The sequence below is a fragment of the Homarus americanus genome, unplaced genomic scaffold, assembly GCF_018991925.1.
Source record: "Homarus americanus isolate GMGI-L3 unplaced genomic scaffold, GMGI_Hamer_2.0 scaffold14532, whole genome shotgun sequence".
NCBI lineage: Eukaryota > Metazoa > Arthropoda > Malacostraca > Decapoda > Nephropidae > Homarus > Homarus americanus.
The window spans coordinates 451,665-463,441 of record NW_024713954.1 but is presented as its reverse complement, the minus strand read 5'-3'; the positions used below and the strand labels follow the sequence as shown (position 1 = coordinate 463,441).

At 45.9% G+C, this 11,777-nt stretch overlaps 1 protein-coding gene across 1 annotated transcript; it reads left to right on the top strand.

Annotated features, from left to right (window-relative positions):
* Nucleotides 1–436: 436 nt before the first annotated feature.
* Nucleotides 437–11,137, top strand: LOC121875180 (nascent polypeptide-associated complex subunit alpha, muscle-specific form-like). Its single transcript, XM_042379630.1, has 4 exons — nt 437–468; nt 1,008–2,389; nt 3,524–3,669; nt 11,024–11,137. Exons 1-4 carry the CDS (start codon nt 437–439, stop codon nt 11,135–11,137), a joined length of 1,674 nt encoding a protein of 557 aa, XP_042235564.1.
* Nucleotides 11,138–11,777: the final 640 nt, after the last annotated feature.

The following is an 11,777-nucleotide window of genomic DNA, read 5'->3' as shown; positions in this document are numbered from 1 at the left end:
CACTGTGGTACACCTGGGGCTGGTCACTGGTATTCACGCCCCTCGTCCCCCTCACTGCCCCAGGAACATCCTCCCACTAGCACTAAGTCATACAGAATTTTTACAGCGAGTTGATGGGGGTTTCTGCTACAGGGGCCTGACACATCAATGTTTGTTAATAAGTTTGTGGTGAGTTTGGCGTGTGAGCGTCACGTTATATCTCACGGTTAAAAGACTTGGGAGATTTACGACCAAGTATTGACGTGTGGCGGCTGGCTCACTGTCGCCTCACTCATGAGTGTGTGAGAATCCCAGAGTCATGAAGGCTCTCAATGGGACAGCTTAATCTTGTGTCTGGAAGCTACCACTGTGCCGACAGGCGGAGAGAGGAGAGGGAGTGAATGTCTGTCTGTGTGTCTTGGTTTTGGTTTTCCAATCGTGTGATAAACGTCGCAGTATGAGTGCATTACCTGTGCTAGCAAATATCATGTAGGTTGGTGTCACTGTGCTTCTGTGGAAACCATTTTTTTATACTTAGTTGAACCTTACTTTATTTAGCTGAGAATTTATATATCGGTTATAACACGCTAAGGTCATCCTCTACCTGGGGTTGGATGTGTTTACGCTGACGTTGGATTTTATTTTTCACGTAAGTGTTTCGGTGAGGCTGACTGTTTTCACGCTGAAATGAATTGTGGGATCTCCTGATGATTAGGCACCCCGGCTTATTTCACCTGATGATTAAATGACTTAACACCACGGGGGTTAGGATTTGATCATCAGGTGAAATAAGTTGGGGTGTATAATCTTCAGTGACCTCATTGTGGAGTAGAAGCGATAAATACTGATCGGTCGTAAGTGCCAGTATCTTGTGATCCCCTGGCGCTGGCTGCCTAAGCTTATAAAGCCGCGACACACAGATCAAATATTTTCTTGCCATAATTATAGTGTCTGGACGATTCCTGAATAATGTTCCATATTAACACAAGGAAAAGGATAGCCCGAAAAAAACCCTCTTGTGTATGAAGATGTGAAGGACTTGTACGCCCCTGGGGTTGGGGCTGTAAAGGGGCGGCCCTGGTACACTACAGCACCAAGGGGCGGCCCTGGTACACCACAGCACCAAGGGGCGGCCCGGGTACACCACAGCACCAAGGGGCGGCCCTGGTACACTACAGCACCAAGGGGCGGCCCGGGTACACCACAGCACCAAGGGGCGGCCCTGGTACACTACAGCACCAAGGGCGGGGTACACTGGTAGCACCAACACTGGCACAGCAGGGGCGGCCTGGTACAGCACCAAGGGGTGGCCTACTGGCACCAGGGGCATACAGCACCAAGGGGCGGCCCTGGTACTGGCACAGGGGCGGCCCTTTACCACAGCACCAGGGGCGGCCCTGGTACCTACAGCACCAGCAGGGCGGCCCTGGTACACTACAGCACCAAGGGGCGGCGGGCCGCACCAGGGGCGGCGGCCCCCCTGGCACCAAGGGGCGGCCTGGTACACCACAGCACCACGGCCCCGGTACGCACCAAGGGGCGGCCCAGGGCGGCCTACAGCACCAAGGGCGGCGGGACCGCGCAAGGGGCGGCCCTGGTGCCTACAGCACCAGGGCGGCGGCCTGGTACACCACAGCACCAGGGGCGGCCCTGGTGCACTACACACAGCACCAAGGGGCGGCCTGGTACACCACAGCACCAAGGGCGGCCCGGGTACACAACAGCACCAAGGGGCGGCCTGGTACCTACAGCACCAAGGGCGGCCCCGGTGGTGGTACCTGGCACCAGGGCGGCCCTGGTACACTGGCACCAAGGGGCGGCCTGGTGAGGGGCGGCGGGTACACCACAGCACCAAGGGCGGCGGGTACACCACGCAAGGGGCGGCGGCACCACACACCAAGGGGCGGCCTGGTGCCACAGCACCAAGGGGCGGCCCCAGCACCAAGGGCGGCGGGTACACACCAAGGGGCGGCCGGGTACACTACAGCACCAAGGGCGGCACACCACAGCACCAAGGGGCGGCCGGGTACACTACAGCACCAAGGGGCGGCCCTGGTACACCACAGCACCAAGGGGCCAGCAACCCCACAAGGGCGGCCCTGGTACCCAGGGGCGGCCACAGCACCAAGTACTACAGCACCAAGGGGCGGCCCTGCACTGGGGCGGCCCTGGTACACCACAGCACCAGGGGCGGCCTGGGGGGCCTGGTACACTACAAAGGGGCGGCTGGTACACAGCACCAGGGGGCGGCCCGGTACACTACAGCAACTACGCACCGGGGCGGCCTGGTACTACAGCACCAAGGGGCGGCCCTGGGGGCGGCCCTACACTACAGCACCAAGGGGCGGCCCGGGTACACCACAGCACCAAGGGGCGGCCCTGGTACACTACAGCACCAAGGGGCGGCCCGGTACACAAGGGGGGCGGCCCTGGTACACTACAGCACCAAGGGGCGGCCCTGATACACTACCATAACAAAGCTTCTATGACGACGCTCTTGGCTCAGTACTCAAGATAATCTCACAGCTCCAGCCGGTGACTTGGTACACAAACTGTCCATGTCCTACCGTTCCGCCACACACAATAATACCACTTGAGACAAGTTAGATGTTCCCGTAAATGAAGCATTAGATAATTCAAGAACTGACATGAAAACCATCGTAAGACACAGCGACCGTATAAAAATGGTCATTTCCACTTGCACGACATTCCAGCTAAGAATGACGAAAATGATTCCGGGACTTAGAAACCTTCCATATCAGGATAGGTTAAAGAAACTAAACTTGCATTCCCTAGAAAGACGAAGAGTGCGAGGAGATATGATAGAAGTATTCAAGTGGGTGAAAGGAATCAATAAAGGTGATATAGATAAAGTTCTTATAATATCCGAGCAGGATAGGACTCGGAACAACGGATTCAAGTTGGATAAGTTTAGGTTTAGGAGGGAGAGAGGAAGGAACTGGTTTACAAATAGGGTGGTGGACGAGTGGAACAAGCTTAGCAACTTTGTAGTCAGTGCTGGAACGCTGGAAAGTTTCAAAGGGAGGCTGGATAGATTCATGAATGATAGAGAGTGGTAGTAACTCTCGACAGGAGCTGCCATGCACAGGCCAACCGGCCTATTGCAGACTTCTTATTTTCTTATGTTCTTATGTATATTCGGTATAAGGAAGATTATTTTTCCTCAATGTAAATCCTGTCATGGACTTTAAAGTGAGATATGGTAAAAAAATAAATATAAACTGGAAACATTTTATGTGGATTTTTGTTTTTGTATAAAATAACGATAAAGAAACATTACAAATAGACAGATAAAGACCGAGATTGAAGAAGAGTAGAATTTAGTAGTATTGTAGAGTACTTGCCGGCCGCAGCTTCATCCACACAACCTGAAATTGTTTGTGGATGGTTTATGTGGGCATTTCTGAGGCGCAAAGGAAGTGTGATATTTTTTAGCTTTCTGGTATCAGATGATGTTAACTGTGTTTAGCGTACGAAAATAATCGTTTCATGTCAAATGTGAACTTTTGTGTCTTCTGTACAGGAGGTCACTTAAAGATTAGCAAATGGCATGACATGATGACACCGATATTTTTTGGTGCCATTGACACTGTTAACGTTTCCTGTACAACACAGGCTCAAAAACAATATGGTGCCACAACTGTACAACTCTCACGACCTCCAGATCTGGTGACAGTGTTTGTAGACCATATCCTTCCAAGTTCCAGGTCCTCATAAATTACTAATATGTGCGTGGTTCATGGACCTGTATAGTAGTACTAGTTACTGCTTATCCTGTGCGTCCCTACTCTGTGCTTCCTGCTTTAAAAGGTGTTCTGTAGAGGGTATGTCACCCACTACCGTAGCACAGTTTGTTATGGTGTGTCATCGACGTAAACGTACAGAGGTAAAGCACTTAACGACCACGTTTTGAAACTATGATCGTGACGTTGACGATGGTACGTTTTCAATAAATTTTTGTTATCTGTGGGCCAGACCTGTGCTTTATTAATGTGTGAAATATGATTAAATTTGTTGGTCAAGTGTGCCGTGCTGGAGGACCTAAGGAGGCGGCATCTCTCCAGGATTCGGGTGGGTAACTACTGCCCAGTTGTGTGATGGAAGCGGAGGTTTCATCTCCAGAGGATTGAGTTTTTAAGTATCATGAAGGAGGTCGCCTCCATCCATTATAATTTATTTTTATAATCTTTTAATTATAGTTATGTCTTTATTGTCTTTATTTAAGTATTTATATGTCGATTGTTAAACCATTAAAAAAAATCCTTTTTACGTGAATACGGCGTCACACGACTCAAGCTGTTATGACATCAGATGTACACTATGCAAAGCAGTCCATCAAGTCCCAACTTCGACATCTTTAACTGATTACATTATAATATATACGCGCTCAAGTGAGGCAAGCGACCGGCTCGGTATATACAGGATATTGTTAGTGCGTATGGTGGTATCGCCCAGTACAGTATATAACAAGCAAACATATATACCGAGTCCCGCAGCTGTGTGTCAGAGCCTTACATCACACCCTCCCGCCATTACCTTGTTAGCAAACAATACATCACTGTGTTTTTTATCGGGGCTATACATCAGTGCTTTTATTTCAGACATACATCACGTGTTTGTACTATGATCATACACGGGACCAGTGCAGGAGTGGGCGTGTTGGGGGCGTCACGTAGCAGTTGTGGGTGTGCTGTGGGTGTCATGTAACATAGTTGTGGGCGTACTGGGGGCGTCACGTAAAATAGAAGTGGGCGTGCTGGGTGTGCCACACAACACAGGAGACGTGGCCTGTTTCAGCCCCTCACAGCGTGAACGGGATTACCAGCCACCACTCCTCTGTCCCTCGCAGCAGTCGACACGATGCAATTTTAAGAAGGTTGACCCTCCCTAGAACGGTACAAGTTCTTCTGTTGCAAGTAGCCTGGGTCGGTAGCAGGAGGGTTCGAGAGGGGAGGCATCTCCTGCATTATCCAACAGGTCGCCAGCCCATAATGGTGGACAGTAATGAGAAGGGGAGGCGAAGACTTCTCACACGTTTACCTTTACTCTACCTGGCCAGGTGTATGGGAGGAGAGGCCAGCCAGGACCTAGGATGTCGTCCTCCTGGTTGTAGTGTTAAAGCACTTTGTAAAACTCTTGTTTACTGTCCTATCATCTCGGTGAAAGGAAGCACATTCGTTCCTTCATTAATTTTCTAAATAATCAGTTTTAGGTAAATATAATCAGAGAACGCTTTCAAACAGCCTATTGTGTGAACACTCCCGTCAAGGTCTTTACCGAAAAATTGGAATTCAGAATTCTGATTTAATCGGATTCAATTGTCTTTAATTACAAAATGTAGATTGGCTGGTTCCATTCAGATGCATTCATTTTACAAATCATGATTGAATCACCAAATCACATTAAAATTCCGTAATTGGGTGTCGGGGAGCTGGAAAGTAGAGGCGTGAGGGCGCTTGACTGCCCCATCTTCCCAAGCCAAAGAACAACACTCATCTCAAATTATTTGGAAAGTAAAATAGTTTTATTGAGAGTATAAATTAAATCAACACTGTTTAAATCTTGACATTATTAACTTTGAGTTAAGGATGTTTTTCTTCCTACAGGGTACAGTACCTTCTCTAGTGTGACCACTGAAGCGTTAGGTCGTGTCTCCTCGGCAGGCTATTACCTCGCCTGGTAAAGAACAACCGGGATCTCCTACATAATACAGGCACCAATCCTGTCGTGGCATTCTGCCTCCTACCTTGCTACTACAGTGTCCTTCCCTGCCTCTACCGTGTCCAACCCTATCACTACCGTGTCCTGCCCTACCACTACCGTGATCTTCCCTGCCACTACCGTGTCCTACCCAGCATCTACGGTGATGCCCTGCCTGGTTCACCGGTGTGTCTTGTAATAATAGTTGCCTCTTGTGTTCGAGGATGGTTGGCTCTAAGGCCACCGAGGCGTGAATTTCATTTCGGTGAAGATGGTGTATCTAACACAATAACCAAAGAAATGTCAAGGAATAACCCAGGAAGACCGGACATCTTGTCAATTGTATTGTCTTACCATTACCCAGGAACACGATCCGTCGGTCACGGCACGTCTAGGTTCCCAGTTGCAGCTGCAGGGGTTGACACTACTTGCAGTACCCTGCGTGTTCACCCACTTGTGTTTCTCGCCCTATTGCGTGTTAACCCACCTGCCACAGAACATACCCTTAATGCTTACACTACCTGTCTTGTCCCCTCCTCTGCTCCTTACCTAAGCAAGTACACCGTCATTCACTCCTGCCGCCAACTTCAGTCAGTCATGCTTTCTACGCATTTTTTATGCATAATGAGACGTAGGCTTTCCATTCTTGAATGACTCACTTAGTCGTTTTAAAAGGAATACGTTCACCTTGCCAAAAGGACTTTGACTCTTGCTACACCGTAAGGCGCATCTTTTCTATTTTCTGTCGAATAAAACTAGACACTCGCTCTTGGCTTCTGCTGGTCTCCTGTGCTCACATGGTGTTCTCTCAGCCAGCGTACTACCTCTACAGTTTGTACAGTATATACAGTAGGCAAAGACCGACTCCATCTGTCGGTGTTGTTCACTAAAACTCGCATGATCAACACATCACCACCCATGACTTCCGTGTGTGCGAAGATTAAATATTTTCTGCTCGTCGGTAACCAGAGAAAGAGACGATCATTGTTGTGTAAGTTCCCGCGTAAAATAAACCTAATGAAATAAAACGCTTTGCTCGTAGTTGTTATGGGTGGCAGTTCAAGGTATTAAGGGTTTTTGTATCGCCACGAAGACAATTGTGTGGTGTGTTGCGTGCGTTCGTATCCCAAAATATAACTCTTAAAAGGAATTGAGATATAAATGTGCTGAGGAAATTTTAAGGAATTAATATTTTGATGAAACTTTACAGAATATTTATCTTAATGAAACTTTACCTGAAACTCAAGCATATGTATCATGATAAAGCTAAGCAGAGAATATAAGTTTTAATGAACCTTAATTAAATATAAATAATGACAAAACTTTACACAATATACTTTACCGTTAGATGACGTGCAGAACATAGAATTTAAGCCTCAAATGTCACAGTTGAAGGTCAGAGAAAGGTCAAAGGTCGGACGCGTCGCCGAAGGAGCACAATTCTTGGCTGGATTGAGATAATTTTGAAGAAACTTCTCACCAACATATATAATCCCCAGAGGACAAAACACCAAGGTTAAGAACGTGTCTCAAAGGTTAAGGTCACAGCTATAGGTCAACGAGTGTATGATGTATTACTTGTGTTCTTGTAGAGAATTTCAGCGGTGTTGTTACTCAGGGTAATTATTATCCTTCTCTGTGACACCGGAGGGAGAATACAGATTAATTTTCGTCCGTGCGTTTGTCTGTCTGTCACCAGTTTTCTATTAGTGTCCTTTATTCGATAAAAAAAAAATGCCCAACTGGTTGATGCCGTTAGAGAACATGTATTGTCAAGCAGTACAACTTCTGTCTAGTGTACAGCATCTACACCCATCAAGAAAAGTATTATAACCGCTGCCGTATTTTACACAGGCTAATACAACTGTCCACAACTATGACAGCGGGTACAGTGTGTTAAGGCGGATTTGCGTGCTCCCAGGGCGCTTCGGCAGTGGGCAAACAGATATATCGAAATATTTTATCTTACAACTACCGTCAATATCCATCTGTTAACTCCCATGTACCCCTGTTGCTTCACCCTGTTTATTTTTCCTTCGTAATTAATTTTGCTCGACTTGTAAACACTCCCCAACCTTAGTGCTGCTGGACACTATATTATGATGCCCCCTCCCCTACCTCAGGCCTCCCCCGGCGTCCCTCACCTTCTCTTTACCCAACATATTGTCACTGAACAAGATCCAGATGGTGACCCCCACGAAGACCTCCCAAGCCTTCCCTCCCTGGCGCCCCTCAGCATCGTCACGGGTCTGGACCACTACACACCACCCGCTGGATTTCCCAATATCCTTCCCAAGTTTGGCCGGGTGCGGGAATGAGATTACAGACTAGGAGAGTTGGGGAACGGCGGCGGTAGGCACGCTGTATGTAAATTAGGCGAAAAGTGCCGCAGAGTGCTGGTAGGGAAAAGGTACTCTAGAGTGCCAGGTTGGAAAAAGTATGGTGGAGTTGGCCAATCTAACCACCGAGGGAATAATATTTTTTTTTCTTTATCTCACTCTACTCTGCCTTAGGCCTACAGTGAAGCTGACGTTTAGGAATAGTCAGTGGGGGAAGAAGGCACTCAGTGTCCCTCCACAGGGATGGGAATTGATTCGTGTAGGTAAAGTTCTCTCACCGGGGGAGGATGTCTCTGGTGGTGGCGTGAGAGGCATTTGTTGAGCTGAAGTGCGGTTGTGGTGCAGCTGGTTGGTAGATTATTGGTAACAGCTGGTGGAGGTAGTAAGGTCAACAGCTGGTGGAGGTAGTAAGGACAACAGCTGGTGGAGGTAGTAAGAACAACACCTGGTGGAGGTAGTAGAACAACAGCTGGTGGAGGTAGTAAGAACAACAGCTGGTGAAGGTAGTAAGAACAACAGCTGGTGGAGGTAGTAAGAACAACAGCTGGTGGAGGTAGTAAGAACAACAGCTGGTGAAGGTACTAAGAACAACACCTGGTGGAGGTAGTAAGAACAACACCTGGTGGAGGTAGTATGAGCAACAGCTGGTGGAGGTAGTAAGAACAACACCTGGTGGAGGTAGTAAGAACAACAGCTGGTGAAGGTAGTAAGAACAACAGCTGGTGGAGGTAGTAAGAACAACACCTGGTGGAGGTAGTAAGAACAACAGCTGGTGGAGGTAGTACGAGCAACAGCTGGTAGAGAGTCTAGTAAACAGCGTTAAGTCTCCATAGAGTCATCCCTTTCCTCCCTGCCCTTCAAAGATTTATATTGTATTCCTCCACAAAGAAAAATAATATTTATTAATATTTTACTGTTTTATTGATATAGTTACTTGTGGTGTGATGTCAGATGGTGTTGTTGCTATTATTATTATTATTATTATTTTTTTTTTTTTCATATATCACTGATGAATCGCCATGTACTAAGGGAAGCACACCTGTGACTCAGATGTTAGTACCATGTAGTGACGTGGAGGCGGGTGTGGCACTCAGCTGACTTTACCTGTGTTATATTCATTCATGGACATCCTCACTCTTCATGACAACAACACTGGATTGACTGTGTCTTTTGTAACGGAAGTGTCCAGTTTCATGAAGTTATGAAGAGTTTAGACGTCATGGTGGTAGTGTCAAGGGTCTTGATGGCTGTCAAGTGTGGTCATAGTTAACACGAGACAGGAGGCACAGTATCATGTGGAGCTTATTACTGTGCGTTGTAGGACACCAGCCAATGAAACCTCAGCTATACTCCCGTCATATTTTATTTTTATTTATTTTAGTGTGTGTGTGTGTGTGTGTGTGTGTGTGTGTGTGTGTGTGTGTGTGTGTGTGTGTGTGTGTGTGTGAAATTATTTTACTACTATCCTTCTTTGTGTTATATGAGTTAAGCTGAACATACAGTGTAGTAGCTTAAGAGTCTGTATAAACACACTGAAAGGTGTTTACCTAACTTGTAATACAGCTTCCTTTTTTCTCATTCACTTTTACAGGACCCGAATCGAGCCATTATACGAATGTTTGCAGATAATTTATGTATGTGCTGCCTGAGACGTATTACGAAACGAACGAAATATTTCACCGGTTATTCATAATGTTTGGCGTGGGGGGGGGGGGCGTATATGAGGAACACGGTATTCGATCACTGTGCGAGTCACTTGACAATAAAAAATAAGCAAAATGAAACAAAAAAATATTGAAAGCGAAAGAGTGACAATGGAAGGCACTTTTTGTTAGGCTTCTTTGTTTTGTTTTTGTTTTTAATTAAGTTAGACCACACCTGACTGACTGACCCATTATAATTTTCCTCGTGAGGGAGGTTTTATTTCTCATATTGTCTCGGTAAACACACTGCTGAGACCCACAACCTGCTCAGGATAACACAACCGTGATCAATTCATTTTCGTTAATTTTTAATTTATTATTATTAGTCAACACAAGATTATGAGTGTTTATGGTGTAGTCTTGTGATGGTGTTGTCATGTGATGGTGTTGTCATGTGATGGTGTTGTCATGTGATGGTGTTGTCATGTGATGGTGTTGTTAGGTGATGGTGTTGTCATGTGATGGTGTTGTCATGTGATGGTGTTGTCATGTGATGGTGTTGTCATGTGATGGTGTTGTCTTGTGATGGTGTTGTTAGGTGATGGTGTTGTCTTGTGATGATGGTAGCTGCAGAAGATGACAAGTGAACCATCTAGTTTGGTTACATCACAGTAGATGGTTAACACTGTTTCTTCTGTTGACTCAAATGGCTTTTTTGTCACTTATTGTTGCTATGATGTACAGTACAGTACAGTACAGTACACTACAGTACACTACAGTATGCAGAACAACATTATTTTTTTAGAAATGATAGCAATTGTTTGGTGAATTAAACGGTAAAATAATTCATCAAAATGTTCTGTAATAACGTTATTTACGTAAAACAAACTAATTTTAGAATTTGATGAAAAGAAAACATTAATGTGTATGTGTTGATGCAATTTACGCCACTGTTGTAACAATGTTCTGTCTGTTATTACCTTTATGGAGTCCTTGTGAATACACTCCTATTGACATTGAAACTGTTTACTTAGCAAGAAAAATACAGATATCATTGTTCACAAAACTATATATATATAAACGTAGATCACGTCCGGTCGATATAAGTTGATCTGAGTGACTGAGCAAGGAGCGTCGCTGGTGCGTGCTTACGTAGATACTGACATATGGGCTTGTCCCTCTTGGGAAAGCTACCGTTCACGTGTACAACTCATGTCTTACTCATAGACAGTGGAAAGATACAGGGTGGTGAATCTGAATATAATATCAGATGTATTGACCCATTTATATAATATGTTCTGTTGATGAGACAGGGGCCCATTACAATTTGATTAATTACAGCAAGTGCTGGAGCTGCTCATAGGTGGTCCGCCTGCTGCTTCTATGTCCTTAGGCCTTAAGAGCCCTCGCTGGAGAGAACCTTGTGGCCCAGATACAGGAACTAGTGCCACTTGAGACCAGAGGTTCACCTTCCCCAGCAAGCAGGTACCCATTCAAACCTGAGTTGAGTAATGGGGTGTTGTGGTCGAGGAACCTCCACAAAAACACCGCTTTGACCGGGGATCGATTCCAGAACCTTGAAATAAAGCTTAGTTTTCAAACAATCGGTCTCGGCGTGCTTAGGTAATGAGTCGATATTTTTATTTATTTTTTCTACAATGCGACTTATGTAGAAAGTAGTCAAGCAGCGTCAGATATACGACACTATACGTTACTGGTGTTGTCCAAAGATGATATAAAGCTGTTGGTCATGTGTTGTGTGTCACTTAAAAACTTCATCGTGTATTGCCACATTTTCACCAGATTTAACACATTTTTATCACTAATGTGTCCGACGGATGCATATACTGTACTTCCATTTTTAACTGTACTTAGGTAGCCCAGTAAGTCCACGTTAGATGAATGAAAAGCGTCCATACTGCAATATTTAATCTATGTAAACATTGCCGGACCATGTACAGTAATGAGTCAAATTATATCCCTGTGGTCCCAGGCTACTGTGTGCATCTCGCGACTCACCGAGTAACTTACTGTAGAGGCTTCGGATTCACGCTACGATGTTCTAGGGGTTCACACCTCACGGAACGAGTGGATT